The 16,504-nt window shown below is 33.3% G+C and overlaps 1 protein-coding gene across 2 annotated transcripts in view; it reads right to left on the bottom strand.

The window, feature by feature from the left end:
- LOC124630383 overlaps positions 1-16,504 on the bottom strand; it is a 45,982-nt gene that overhangs the window by 13,943 nt on the left and 15,535 nt on the right. For both annotated transcript variants that reach the window (XM_047164264.1, XM_047164263.1), the window contains exon 3: positions 4,949-5,157. In XM_047164264.1, coding sequence (XP_047020220.1) covers positions 4,949-5,157 — 209 coding nt within the window. The remainder of the gene's footprint in view (positions 1-4,948; positions 5,158-16,504) is intronic.

The following is a 16,504-nucleotide window of genomic DNA, read 5'->3' as shown; positions in this document are numbered from 1 at the left end:
TCTTAGTTTAAAACCTATTCATTAGATAAACGTCAAACTTTCTCTGGCACCAACTTCTCTTCAGATTATCATTCGCATATTCATTTTATAACTTCAGTTCAGGTGAGCATCGTTCCAACTTTAGCTCTCGAGTGTACTTAGCATCTCAATTTTCTTAAGCTTCTTCGACTGTTTGTGTAGTCACTCAAATACTATTATTCTCGCGATTTTTTCATATCGATGAAAGTAGGGTTTAAAATTTCGTTTTCTATGAAAATTATATTTTACAGATTCAGTTTTCAACGCTAGCGGTTAAAACAGGATTTTATAGTATCCTGCACTCAGTTCATACATAAATTTCAAATGAATTGACAGTGCCTAAATATTGTCATCAGCTGAATTTTCAATAGTTTTTCCATTACGCTACTTTTATCGCGTGTGCCTGATAGTGACGTCTATCAAACTAAATATAAAAAAAAAAAAAAAATAAAAAATAAAAATTTATTTAATGAAACATAGGTCACATGAATTTGTAATTTAAATGTCTCAGATGTTGAGGTAAAACAAACTGTCTTAATAATAACATTCGGATAAACTAAGTTAATCTAGGCTAATATCTACATACAGGCAATAATAAAATAAAAACAGTTCTAATTCTAAACATAGGGACCACCCGAACTAGGTTTATTTAAACCTGTGTTTCAGGCCATCAAGGCTCAGAAGTATTGTCGGATATAATTTTAACAACATAAACATATTACATAATTATTTAATTATTAGACTAAGCAGGGGCAAAGTTTCCTTAATTATAACATTCTAATTATACATAATTTACTAAGATCAGCAATTTATTTTAACACTTCTAGCAATTTTTCCGTGTCTGAGTAATTGAGGGACTGTAAATATTCTGTTAGTACTATATTACACTTAATATAGAACACAACTTAATACAGATACAATGATAAATAACTCGTTTTACGTGACACATTTAGGTACGTTTCTACAAACGGTGGAATAATTAACTGTTAGTGACAAGCATTGATAAAAGTTCGATAATGGAACAAATATTGCTCCAAAGTTTATACTTTTCCAAAGTATACACAAATGGCTTTTTGCTTATGTCTATTTGTGTCTCAAGAAGTCTTACGGAATACGTCACACTTCATCTCGAAATTGCTTATTTCATCTTCGAAAGATATTTATAAGCCTCATCCCATCAAAGTTAGGAGAGGCGACACGACTCAATATACGGCTTCCGCACAATATCGTTTGTTATTATGGTTTGTACTCCCTTTTTATCGAAAAGCAGTGATTACGTCCATAATCATATATTTTTAATACAACTATTACCACCGACTTTTATCTAGCCGCCTATTATGAATATTTCATTATGATAATTCGTGCCTAGTTTATCGGGGGCGAGTCGGGATCGTTCGTCAAGGGTCCGTAACTTTTTAGTCCCAGATTAACGAACCTCTGTTGATAGAGGCGAAAGTCTAAAATAGGTTTAGAACCTTTTTCTGAACTTTAACGTTGTAAAAGGTGTTAATGATTTAGGGTCACTGAATGTGTACGGTCACTGATTAATAGCGATTCATTAAGACGAGCAAACACAATAAAACAGGAATAACGACTGTATCAAAGGAAAAAGTAACAACATACGGAATGTATCTATTTATGAGTTGTGACCAAGTTATAATGATGTGCAACGGGAACCCCAAAAATAGTTCTAGAATAACGTAGATTATTTATTACGAGGAGGCATGTGATTTAATGTTATCTAACGAAACATCCGGGTACTAACTGCTTATCTCGTGTTGTGATTGATCAATCGTCACCTGATAATGATTAATTAATACCACATTATTAATTCAAATACGATGGTATAAACTGGAGCTAGGGTATTAAAATAGTAAATATGTATTATCTCTTGTACAAGAAATATTAGAGAGTAACTCTGTCTGCCAGGTTTTTACACCAAAACTACTGAACTGATTTCAATTTTGGTGCAAAGATACTTAATCTAAAGCCTGATAAAGGACGTGCGTTACTTTTACCCAGGTCTGGAAAGTGGTTCTCCCGAGTAGTGGGTGAAACCACTAGACTGAGGCAGTGGGTGAAACTGACTTTCCATGATCGTCATGGCATGTTATTAACATTGTTATATCAATAATTTAGAGCTACCACGAGTAGGTACTATGGATATTAACTAACGTACTAAAATAATAATTGCGTAGGTACATTATCTGATATTATTTAAATATTCGTTTTAATTATCAAATTGTTGTTTATCCAAAATACATTTTTGTAGCTGACGTAGATAGAGAATAAAAACTTGTTGTTTATTTTCGAGCTTATTCATAGTAAATAACTAGACTAGACAGTTTAGGTCTGTTCTAAGCTAAAAACTTGCTATCGCCAAGTCTGAGAAAGCACATAAATATTAAACTAAGTAATTAGTTCAATAACTTTACTTTTGAATAATTCGGTATTCTCATTCAGACTACTTATTTACTCTTTGTATTAAATATGTAGGTACAGTCTGTGCCAGCCAACAAAACTAAAAGGGAATCTTGGACGTCTATGTATGAAAAAATGCATCAAATATACGTTACAGCAGTCAGTGCATGTATTTACACCCATATAAAATTGTGGACGATATTATGATTTGACATAATAAAGTAGTTAATTAAAGAGAGTTAAAGTTTTGATGAAAGAGAGCCCGCACCTGACTGATTTACAAATGACAATCACACTCCACTCCGTTTGAGTCAATTTCTGGAAACCATACTTACTCAGCAGCTTCGCATGTGACTATAAGATTAAATAAATTACACGAAAATAAAAGTAAGCCTCCTTGTTCTTTGACTATTTGAATGTCTCGCGAAATGTCTGGAGGCATATTACATTAAAGTAAAGTTAATGAAATTATTCTCAAATAATCTGAAAATTCGTTATCTGTACCGTTTGAAGGAAACGGAGAAAGAAAAGCAATTTGATAAGCTCCTTTGGTCTTTGTGCCTTGTACATTCATATTTAAGTTCGCCTACTTTCATATTCAAACATTTACAAAGTTTTTTCATGATACTTTTGTTTTGCGCCTATGTGATAGTTTTATCTCAAAAAGCGCGTGTCTGCTCTTAGACTATTATCCTATTAAATATTATTTAATCTAGGGATAATTACAACCATGTGCCGACTTATTAATCAGATTAGATCTTGCATTGCTTTATCTCGCACCTGCAACTAAGAATTTAATAACTAGGAATGAGAATGACCAGGCAAAATAATAGCAAAAAATAAAATAAGGTGTTTTTATGCCAGACATGCTATTTGGTGCTTTATGAAAGTTCCTATTAAAATATAATTCATACAAGCACAAGGTTGAATCATATATTACACCAGCAATAAAATTATCATAATAATCAAAACGGGCAAAAGTCGACCGTAATGAGCGCCATTATTCAATAGTCAAATATTGAATGCGCAATAGGCTGTTTCTCGAAAATCACACTGCATGCGTTTATTTTGTTAAAACAAAATTTGTGTAAAATAAACAATCCATTAGAAGAGTGTTAATAAATCAACTTGCCGACGTTTAGTAGTTCACGCCTTTCCTAACAACTAACGTCTTGCGAGTGACTTTCAATATAACATAAGTGCTTTTCCTTCCAGATTTAAATCTTTAAAATTACACGCTGTATCTGCAGCTTTATCAGCATCGAGCATGAAATTTGTTTGGAAAGTTTTAAAGAATGGATTTGCTTGAATTCCCGAATGCGATGTTTGAGACTTTGGGACGATATATGGCCCCAAATGCGGAATAAAGTGCATGCAAGTTAGGTTATTATTCGTTTAAGTTATTAGCGCAGTGCACTCGGGAATAATAGAAAGCAATGAAATGAAGGAAACACATTACTTACATGCATTCCCTGAAATTAAAAAGAGTTAATAAAATATTGATATCGTTACTGTTCTAAAGAATTGTGGAGCTGACTCAGAATGCTCACGGATGTTTCAGAATAATATTGGCCGCACCTTAATTACACGAACTCAATTTAGTCAGCACGTAAAGATAATGTTAAAGTAATGTCACGAAACCAAATGGCTTGAAATTGAAAATAAATGTAAACTACATACTTAATTAATAATGTGCTTTCACACTAGAGGATTTTCCACTCAGGAAACTGATAGAACCTGCGATGTTTAGTACAAAATCTACAACTACACGGTTCAAACGATGAGACGTAAAAAGTAGGTACGCGACAGATTATTTGTCGCAAAGAATGTGTCGATCGTTAAAATCGAGCGGAAAATTCGCTGGTACGAAAACTCTGTTTTTAACAGACTTTTGTCTTGTAACTCATATGTATGTTAGTAAAGTTTTTGTTTTGTTCCTACAGCGAATACGTGAAGGGCCAATGTTGTAATGAAAATGAACTTTAAGTTGTTGCTTGTTTTATTACTTATAAAGTACCGTAAAAGCTCTTCGCTCCGTTTCTAATTTATCTCGGCTTCACGTATTTTTTCCTTTTTCTATTGGTAAAGCAAGCGGTATTAATGCTGTTTGCATTTAGCAGAGCCATAACGAGAGTTTTTGCCTTTTTATTTTAGTATGTATTTAAGAAATATGAAAGGGAATCATAATTATGGTAGAATCATTTCGTGTTTATCTAAATATCCATTAAGGACGGTATTCAATAACGATTGTAAAGCATTATATTAACGAGTTTCAACTGGATTCAACAGAGGGAAAGTTTGTAAATCAATACTTATAAAATTGTAATATACTCTAAAATGGTCATAATGAATTTAATGTCATCCTAAGGGTGAGTTGCATCATTAAACTATAATGACAACTAAACTTTAAACAAACGCCCATAATTCAAATCAGCTATTTGAAAACTGAAAATGGTTCGCTTATCGTTATAGGTAGTTGAGAGCATTTACTACCAATTCTTTTACTTACATCTACTTCAATTCCTGGCAGTGGGAACACTCTGGTATGTGGCAACTCTTTTGGAATGTACCGGTAGAACTCCTCTCGTCCTCTGTACCATTTCACACTGTATAGAGCCTCTTCATCTTCTAGTTGCCAGCTACATTCTAAAGTTACAGTTTCTCCTACTAGCACTGCGTTTGGAACGTTGATCTCTAAGTTGTGAAGACCTCGAACACCTGTGGAAAAAGAAAATAACTGGTTTAGTAAATCTATATAAAACTATACAATAAAGAAGTAAATTCTTCGGATTCTATAATACGAAACTTCTGAATTGATATGAAAAATTCTTTCATTCTTGAAATACCAGATATACTTATAAGACGCCGAAAGTACTGATTCGATTTTAAAAATTCCTTCACTGTTGGAAAGCTAGACTATTCCCGAGTAGCATAGGATATGTTTTGTTCATGGAAAATAACTGGTTATGGATAAAATCGTAATACTTATCTAGTTATTTTAAAGTTTTTGATCGTTTTTGTTTAGTCAATAGTTTCGATAATTATTTTCCATATGAATACACTGTTGTAAACTACTTACTAGCATACTATATAATGTGTGAAAATATCAATTCATTTTCTGAATAATTAAATCATACTGCTGTCGTGCAGACTGTGATTACATTTTGCAATTTCAAAATACATTAATTTCAGAGATGATTCGAGCACGATACCATACAAGTTTGTTATAATGAAAACTTAATTATATATTCAAATAGGTCATTATTTTCAAGGGAGACGACCTAAAAGGGATTTATGCTTTTGTAGGTACCTGAAATATTTTAAAAATTTAACACCTGTTCAAAGCGACATGCTTTATCAAAAGATGATTGTATCAGTTTTTATGGGACTTATGTCCGATGTTTATCGGACATGATAATAGTCTAAAATAAACAACAGATAAACTCATCCGGATTCAAACGTTTTTTTTGCTAACGTAAAGCAACATGTGTATATTTTAAAAATATAAACTCAATTAGTTGCTAATGATGACATGACCCTTTATTCTAATACCCAATATTGTAATTCATATTTATTAATATTTGTTTACCGTACCTTTTGTGTTGCGGATGTCGTGTGAAAAAAATTGGTAAACAAATAAAAACTATTTGTGACTCAAACTGTTTTTTTTTTTTTTTTTGTTGAAAGTACTGAAAAGCTAAATGCGTGAGAGGAGTTGCACGTGCATAGAAAAGCTTATTGAAACTTTCAGGATTAAAAAAAAAAATCCGTACATACCTACAGGTCAAATTGAAAGCCTCATTTATGGAATTCGTTAAAAAAGAGATTGAATTTAGACTTTATCTTAGATAAGAATAAATAGTAACTATTAAGTAACACGACGTAGCTTTTTAGTTTTGTTTTTATTTTATTTGTCTTTCTTCTATTTGAGTTAATGCCTTAATGGTCTTGACGTGGCGATAAAAGTTATTTATTTTAGCCTTTTTCTGTTCTGTAGGTATAAGCATGAGGGCTCTAGAAAAAGTCGCGTATCTAAGGCTTTCTGAATTGTGTTAGGTAACATGATAAATAAAAGGTTTTGTTTCTTGATTAAATAGTCTAGTATTACTACGATATTTTAGTAGATATAAAATAGATTTAATTCTATTTAACTTACTCCGTTGCTAATACCCCAATTGCTTAGTAGTTTTAGCAAACCAAACTTAGGTAGGTTCCTAAGTTTGGTCAGCTAAAACAGATAGAAACCAACAGTTCAGCTAAAGTCAGTGTGCTTACTAGAGTCAATAGCTAGGTTAAATCCGACTAGGTAATTTTGGAAGACATATTTACTTTATAACTATTTTATTTAGATAAATCAGCCACCCTGGTACAGCATGTATCCAATTAATGATTTTACCGTAAACTAGTTGAATGCTAACATATTTTCGACGTTATTATACCTTTTGAACTTCTAAGCTGTGCCTTTGCACTATCTGTTCTATTTTTCTTCTTGTCTGTATTCTGTGTGTGTACATAAACTGTAAAATAAATAAATAAACTTCATTGATTGCACCGATTAATATTTAAAACCCAGTACGTATGGGTGTAACATTGATACTTGAAATAGAAATAGATTCATTTTAGTCGAGTACGTCGAGTGGGTACTTCGCCAAAACCGCAGGAAAAATCTAGATTCATATGAAATGAAAGCAATTTTATTCGGCACGTGTATTGTTCGTGAATTTATATTTTTGCCATCTGTAAAGATTCCAAGAATTTTAGGATAATTATCGATCAATCATCATTAATGTTTTTTGTCAAAGATTTTGATTTATCAAATAATTTTAATTAGGTACCTGAATGATTTTGGTTTACAATCAACGTTTCATCAAATTATGTTAAGGTGGATTTGTGTTACGATTTTACGGAATCATTCCTAAGCTAGGTATTTTTGTTTGAGTTGAAGGGAAAGATTTAAATAAAAACCTGTGTGTTTGTGAAACATTCAAAGACATATCGAGGATTCTTGACATACGCCTACGTGGATGTACCTGAGGCGAGCGACCTTATACCAAATTACTACCACTCGCGCACGTTTCAAAAACACAGGATATGTGACATATATACCTACTAAATAAATAAATGTTGGGTATTATATAGGTACACATAGAACAGAACATCGTAATATTAATATTTTGATTCGATAATCAAATATGAACGGTCAAAAACAACAAAGCGCTAAACCAATAGTTGTAAGGTGTTTAATTTGACCATTTTCCTCATCTGAATGTGTGGTTTGTAACGAGGTAAAATATGCAGCATTCATATTTTCGTCGCCACTTATTTTCTGATGATTAACACCAAATCGTTTTCATTTTTGGTATACCTAATATTTACGTGCGCACTCCGTGGATTCACTACCCGGATTACCCGGATACAGCTAGCCGTTTATATTATTCCTACCTATAAGATAGCATATTAACTATATTTTTCTAAGTTTCATCAAAATCCGCGCGGAAACTAAATAGTTCCGTACGTTGACCTATGTATTTCTTCAAGAAGCCAACATGCGAGTGTGATAGCAATATAAATACGCGGGTGTAACAGACATAGGCATACATAGGTCAACGAACGAATTTCTTTCGTTTCCGCGTGGCATCGTTGAGTGACATGACATGACCTACATACTAGTATTGTCATCTAACTTCTTTATGTCACTTTACAGTAAGACAAAGAGTGATCATCTACAATGTGAGGATGCAAACGATTTAGCAATTTATACTTCCAAATTGATCTGATAACGTTAGACGGATGCTGCTTATCCTGTGCGAAAACCTATTTCAGTCAAATGAGGGCAACGATGTATTCCGCAATTGTACCTACTATGAGTATGACGTACTATGGTATATCACAGTTTCACGGAAGTGATAAGGATTTAAATCATTATTTGATAATATTTTTGTTATTAATATACCTATGTAACCTATGTACAAAAGTACAAAGTGCTAAAATATTCTATACTTAAATATTAATCTTTGTGAATTGTAATACCTACTAAAATTTAAAAATGATTCATATTCAGTGTTATGAAATTGTATTACCTAAGCGACATACACAATGCTTTACAGGTCGATTAAGCATAAGGAACATCGAGTATTTGTACAAAGTGATGCATGAAGTATTCAATCATCCAATATATAGACGATGATACGAGTACTTAAAATGAAATAAAAAAGAAATGGTACTCACAAATGATTTCACAAAGGAACTTTGATCGTTGAGCTATAGGAAAGAGAAATCAGATCTTTCATTATTGAGAATAGAGAATCACAGATTCCTCAGAAATATTATTATATGTGTAAGTACCTATTTCTTTTTATGTTTACATCATGAAGTTGTCTGAAGAGTGTTGTGTAGTTGCGCTATATAAAACTGAAAAATGACATTTCCAATTTCTTCAAAGAGTTTTAATGATCAGTGATTTTACTTTAACTTCATTTCAAAAATTAGATTGCCTTTATTTCTCCTTGAAAATTTTCTGAAAAGTTATTGATCAAACTACCGTCTCATTGATAAAAATGTTTTCTTATTGTAGCGAGAAACAATAGATGAGGTCAGAGCAAACAACATTTTAGTCTGGCCTACATTCCCTCTGGGCATTGGTCAGCTCCAAAACGTTGTTCGGGAACCAGCAAATACAGTGAATAAATAAATTGAAAACATTTTTAGAAAACGAAACATTAAGTAGGTAGACATTCAACATCATCAAAAAAGGAATTAACGAAACTGTTTAAGAAAATCTAATATGTTATCGTTAAATTATAAAGTGAACTTCGAGGCTTCGAGTCAATGAAGCTCCCGAAATAAAAATGTGGCACGTAAAAGAGCTCAGACAAACACACTCGGTTCCTTCGCTAAACTTCATTTTCCTTGACTCATTTAATCTGTATCAAACATGCCTCATACCTCAGGCGCGCTTCCATAAATATTAGGATTTAACGCTTATCGTACCAATACTTGCACAAATACAAGAAATGTAGTTCGTATTACATTTGATGTAAGTTCAGACTTCCTAAGCCCCATTATTCAACTAGATATTCCTCCGATAGACTAGAATTGTGCGGGTTCTACGTGACGTCATCGCAATTTCCAATTTTATTTACATACGAAACTTCTAACTTAATTCCGTTCAGACTGAAAATCGAGTGCGAATGGTAGCAATCTTTAGAAGCTCTCTGAATTTCAGTTTGTTGGAACTCTAATCTTATAACGGTAAGTAAAGCTTCAAGTGTTTTCGATGCTGGCGGAGCTACCGTGTATGGAAATTGAATTAGAAGGTACCTTTGTTTATAAAAAATAAGGAATATAAACGAGACACGTTTGAAGACAAACTCCATATTATAACATTACAACGCGTAAGGTTTTCTGTTGATATTTTTTGGAAAATATCTTGGAAAAATATTACCGTAAATAGGTTAGGCACAATTTATAACGTCTCACCATTACATTAAAGTTGTCCCACAAGGCTTTCGTGTTTTGACTGCGACTCCACGTGAACCTCCCAAAGGCCCTGTACTGTGTGATCTTGGGCAAGGAAGATAATGTAAATATTTTGCCTCTGCGTGGGATTAAAACCAACATAAAAGTGAGTAAAAATAAAAACACATAAATTACTCACTTCTGAAAAATATCGTGATTCACCTGTTCCTTAATCTTCAATCTAAAAATAATCTTAATCTTCAGCCTAGATTAGCTGCGTTTTAAATTTAGCAAACAGGTAATTGGGCAATTGATATATTCATGAATCATGTCTTATTAATAACACTGTGATTGTAAACTATAACTTCATAATCACTTCATTATTAATAATTAGTTTATTACATCACCAAATCGCTGTAAGTGCATAGTTATTAATTATTGTAGTGTATAATTAAACGGGTAAATGAAATTTTATGATAACTGTGCCGCATTATGGTACATTTATGGGTAATATGCATCTAGATTGTTGTTTTGCATAACCAAGTGATTATCACAAAATAAACTATGAAAGCCGTAGGTGGTGTTACACCACTGTGCGCGAGTCAATTATCGAATATGCTTTGTTGACGGCTCAATCAATGATAACGCAAATACATCAGTAATTCTAAATAATGTGGCAACTCAGGTGAGTTAACTACAAATAATACAATATGGCTAAAGCGTTCATGATACTGACTTTAATAACAATAAAACTACCATTATACTAGACTAACATTAAAAAAAACAGACAATTGCGTACCATTTTGGATTAATAGATTCGCACTTATGAAGATACCTACCAAGAGAAAAGTATAACACACGGAAATTGTGTTGACTTCTCCATCCACAATAGATAATGTAAAGTTACGATGTATTAATATGATATCATGTATAATTATGTCAATATTCAAGTGTTTTCTCTTGATGAATGGTGCGTACTACCCATGAGAGCCTTTGAGTAATTTTTTTTGCACTATGTAGATAGAGGACAAATGAAAACTTGGTTATTTTGTAAAATGGTCGTGCCTTATAAAATACCAAAATAAATATTATATTTTAAAATCCTTTTATCAGTAAGGCAACATCCTCTTGCAATTTTATTTTAAGCTGTAGGTAGATATAGTGGATTACACAGCAACAGGCAAAAGTAGGTAAACCAACCACTCGTTTTGGTTATGTCATTAATTTGCAGTTCTGACTCATTGCGATTCATATCGACTTCGAGTCAAAATATTGATTTCTATCTGCAGACTTACGTTCAAGTTATATCAATAATTGTAACAAACTTATATCTGATTTTATCAAAACGTCGTACAGTCAGCCAACAGATCGTGAATCATCTTGTTATCAGTCTGTTGAACAAAGTTCGGATGATATAGATGCACTTTTGAAGGTCGGAAAGGCTTGAGGCTGAATGTCCTATAAGTACCGAACCATAGGTAGAATTTAAAGGTAGTTTTCATTAGGGCACTTCGCAGAATTCAACAATGAAGCCTACATGCGTATGTATACGAACATAGGTAGGCTAAAACAATGATATTAATAAGCTGTACTGGTCCAGTGTTCTAGGGTTTGTATATCGAATAGACCTCTATTTTCAGTCCAAAGGGAACAAAGCATGATAATTGAATAGGTTCCATCCTATTGTTTTTTTTTCTATACGGAATGAGGAAACTTATACATCGAGGCTTATTAATGCATTAGGTTCATTTGTGAAATAGAAGGACTTTAATTAATGAAAACGTACATCAATATCTACCTATCTACCCATATACCTAACAAAAAATACATTTAACTAACACATAAACTGAATCATACAATACATGAAAAAAATCTAGGAAAAACGCGTCTGTTTATTGTGCCTGATGCGACATATCTGTTTATCATGTCAGTGTCTAATAATAAATAGCTAAAGTTCAAACCAAGAGCAACTGAGGAAGCTCTAACGATTTAATTTATTTAACAGTGGTTAAGCTTTACTTGTGTTTCCTAGAACACAGTTTGATACGTTCCTAAATAGATGTAGGAAGATTCACCCCGTGCACAAGTTTCTGGAAACGTTCACAAGTTGTGCAATTACCTACTTTACAGTGGCGCCAACTTGCAGCTCATACACACTCTTGAACGTGCCACGCAAACGCCAGCCCATGTCTAGGCTCCTTCTAATTTTGATGACCAATTTAATTTAACTAGGGGCCCTCTTTATGGCAACTCCAGTACTTCATTACTCCCCCTTAATGGCGAATTCATTTCGAACAATCCTTTAGAAATAGACCTTCAGGCAGAATAAAGTGCAGTAAAATATATTCATGACATCCATAATACATTCGTTTGTAGAGGATAGAACAATCGTAAAACTGAGATGGATATGATATGAAGGCGTACACTTAATTTTATTGTGCGGGCCAAGAATTCACGATGACATTCGAGCTAGAATAGCTGTCCCGCAGCTCAATGAATGTCAATCACGAACGCAGCATAAAACCTTGTGTAACGACATCATCATATACTTATATTGTGCCTACATACAGGATTTCAAAGAAAGTAATGTACAAATCACTTGAAAGCTAAATAAGGGATGAAATATCAATGTAAGCTTGAAAGGAAAGCCGCGGAGTCGATCAATCATGCGGACACTTTAGCACGAGATATCAATGACTTTGGGTTCGGCCTGTGTGTATAGCTAGGGGCCCGAGCTGCTGTTTGCTTCATTGAATTACATTGCGGACCCCCGAAACACACTAACCCAATATTGCGTAGCTGCCAAGATCACTTTACTAAGTAATTTGTTTCGTTAAGATTTTGGTGCGTTTACTAATATTGATGATAAAAGGGATATAATAATTAATTTAGTTATGTTTATTCAGTTAACCAAGGTGGTCGAGCGATGTTTGTTTCAGCTATCATGTAATTGGATGAGTAACGATTAGGTAACAATAGGCTATATCTGAAAGATAGCAATTACGGTCTTAGTCAGCGGAAGAGTATAAATAACTTTAATTTCATAGGAAATTGTCTTATCTGCTGTGAAATAATAAGTTAAAACCATGTAATGCCATCTGCTTTATCGAGTGGCAGCTTTAATCGTTTATACCTTTCCGCTGGTGCTGATTAGATATTATTGTTTCTATTAACGGTTGTATAACTCGATAACACACGATTTATTTAGTCACGCGCGGCGCTTAAATCATTGGTAAAACAACCACTATGTTGTCACAACCAGTATGTGATTTATCAAAGGTGCTTCGAAAATGTAGCATACTCGTCAAACATCACAACAATAGTCATGACGAAATTATTAAATCTATTCATTTTTTTGCTGTAAATAATGTATAAAAACCAAATAAATACTTCAGCATTTATTTATTCCTTGAATAAAACATTCGATGGTATGCTAAAACCTCGAGTATAGTAAGATATCTGGAAACTAGTCTTTAATATGCATTAGTATATTTAGGAAAGCGGAGAAAGGTCAAGTCTTCAGCAAACTCACACCAGCCTGTTGCGGTATCCCTAAGATATAAAATTGTTAACGAAGCCCACTAATACTTTGGGCAAACCTCTTAGACCTAAAGCACTATTATGAACATGAATTCTAAAAAAATCTTTCCATTTCCTGCTACCAAACCTTTTTAACGAGAAACTTTAATAATTTCATTCTGACCGTTTTTTTGGTGTTTCCATTAATCAACAAAGTAAACCTTTTGTTAAGGTTGGGTGCACACGAATGAAAGATTGATGAATCAACTTAATGTGGAGACTTGGAAAGTCTGTGTCGACCGCGTTGCCTTTGTTTAAGACTAAGTCAGGTCTCGACATTAAGATAGGCCAAAACTTAGAAGGCCTCGTAACTAAGCCGAGCTAAGTAACTTCATATGAGGATTACATGCATCTTTGGCTTAGTAATTAATTGCAAGATAGAAAATGAGTTAAGTAAATAGCGTCTTAAATAAGGCTAAACTTGTAACAACGTCCCAGAAAGTACGTTGCTTTATATTTTCCGCGAAGGCATCGTCTAATGTGGAACAAAAAATGTTACATTATCCTACAACAGTCTTACTAGAGCCAAGATATTTTCCGAAGCATATGTTGCCGTCCTGCCTCATTAGTCTAGTGTCCGCAAGACTGAATAGAGAACAGGGCTAGTGGGTTCTGTTATACGGTTTTTCAATTAACGCTAGAATTGCGTCCAGTAAATTGCAATAAATCACGTTAGTGCCTATATATTCATCTAGAACAAAATTACACATTAAATAGGTCTGTCAGTACCTAATGCACACGTAACAAATTTCCACTATTAAACCGTACGCAAAGTACTAGCCAACTGAAATCGTTATCTAAAATTAGTTCGTAATAAAGTTATCTGACACGGCATTATCTGCACCGATCTACCAAAAGCCAAATGTGTGCCAAATTAAGTAATTAGCAGGCAACCTATTAATATAGCCGAGGTATCAGCTCTTAGATTAAGCCTGGCACGAACAAATTGTGATGGGGGCAAATCACCGACGGCTGATCGGTATTCTGTATTTAATTGCATTATCTATTGATCCGCCATGAGGTCATAGATAGCATCTAATACCTACTAAATTATGCAAACTAGAATGGCATCAGTTTGCAGTCATCCGCATGTTAATAATATGTCATGTTTTGATAATATGCCTGAATTATTTTTAAACTAAAATCAATAAAGTAAACCAAAGTTGATAATAAAGAGTAAACATAAAGCGAAAGCAATCAATTGAAGAAGAAACAATATAAAACGTAAAGTTTTGATTCTTGCTTCGAGTAAAAGCAAAACTTTACCTGCCTTTCTTCAATAATAATAATTTCCGATATTTACTTGAATGTTTTGCCATGAATTTCCTGACATTTGGAACACTAGCGCTTATGTTCGCTGGGGACATTTTGTTCCCGCTGGCGCCGGGAAACGCAAAAGTTTAACAAACCATGAAAATAACCCATGAAACTAGTTGTATTTCCGTAAAAAGTTTCACACGAATAAAAATTCATTCTCATTGTTTTAGACATACATTTTAGACTAAACGATCTGCAGGAATAGTCTAAATAAAACCAACGACCATTTCCTCCACAAAAATAATGTTTTGTGCGGTTATTTATTTGCTAATAACATTATTTAGCAATCACAGTGATTGTACTGTAGACTGGCAGGCTGGACGCATGCCAAGCGTGACCGGTTTAGTTGTATTGTTGCCGCTCTTTGTTGATTTTGGACACATAGTTTCTTAACTTTACACTGTACAGTGTAAAGTAAATTATAAAATAATTAAACATTACCTATCCACATACTTAGGTATATAATTGTTGTAACAAAATTGTGATCATACTAAAAATACCTAGATGGGTATTTTTGCTCAAGGGCAGACCCCAAAACTTTATCGAATAAAACCGATTCCAATAAGTAGAGAAATCACGATAGGCTCTTTTGTTTTTCTCACTAAACCCCGAAACTTGTTACAGAACCTAATTTTACGATTGATTGTAAACAGATATGCTTTGCTGGAGAGAATACACAGTATGTCTAGCAACTGGCCAGCAAAACACGGTGGTTGCCTAACGGGCAAATTTGGTTTTGGACCAAAATGGAGATGTGTTTGCACCAATTGGCACTGACTGAGACAGATTGGTAGTTTCCTGCCCGTGAGTGATACAAATGTCGTTTTAATGGCGCTTAGAGACAAGGGTTAATTTATTTGAAGACGACTGTGCGAATGTAACGTACTCTGTCTACAGTTTCACTGATTCCACGCGGGAATTAATTCTAGGAATCTTAGGTAATTCTAACTCCCATTATCACAGTGTGTAAATTAACATTTGTTATTCATCTGAAAAGTTATGCCTAGTCTAAAATGGGCCCAGCACCAAATTAATTATAAATGTAAATTTTAATTAATTGATCGTAAATAATTAGTAACTGCGCAATTGACTAGATTTTGTTATTTAATTGCCTAGTTTAGTGTTTTAACATATTAATTTTGATGATTTTGTAATTAACCTGCACACAACACTCATTTTAAAATGTTCACCAATAGTTAATTAGAACGATTAAGTGCCACATGGAATCATTATGGTTTTAAAACCGTAATTAGTGGTGCGTTCAATTTACATATGAAATTATCATTAGTTAAAACATTAGTATACAAGAAGTAAAACAACATGTACATAGGTACCTAGAAATCAAATTACAAGTAATAGGAAATTGGAAATAGTTCAAAATCACTTGGATCGGCCAAAGTTGTTTTATTAATAAAAACAGTTCCCTCTGAAACTGCATAATATAAACGGAATATTGAGAAAATACATCTCGGCTAAGATGTAAAAGTTCAAGCACTGAAGTCTGATGGGAAAATCGATTGCTTTATTTCATTTGTTTATTTTCATAAGGTTTCATACTTTCTTACTGTGAAAGCAAAAACTATATTAAGTTTCGTCCATTGTTTATCAAGTGATTTTATTATATTTCGTAGAATAAAACGAAATAAATAGAAGCTCATTCATAATTCTTTTGTGTCGACATGTTCAATGTTAACATGGGACAAGCGAGAGC

The sequence above is a fragment of the Helicoverpa zea genome, chromosome 5 (assembly GCF_022581195.2).
Source record: "Helicoverpa zea isolate HzStark_Cry1AcR chromosome 5, ilHelZeax1.1, whole genome shotgun sequence".
Classification (NCBI taxonomy): Eukaryota; Metazoa; Arthropoda; class Insecta; order Lepidoptera; family Noctuidae; genus Helicoverpa; species Helicoverpa zea.
The sequence above is the reverse complement of the archived record's forward strand: the minus strand, read 5'-3'. Positions and strand labels throughout refer to the sequence as shown.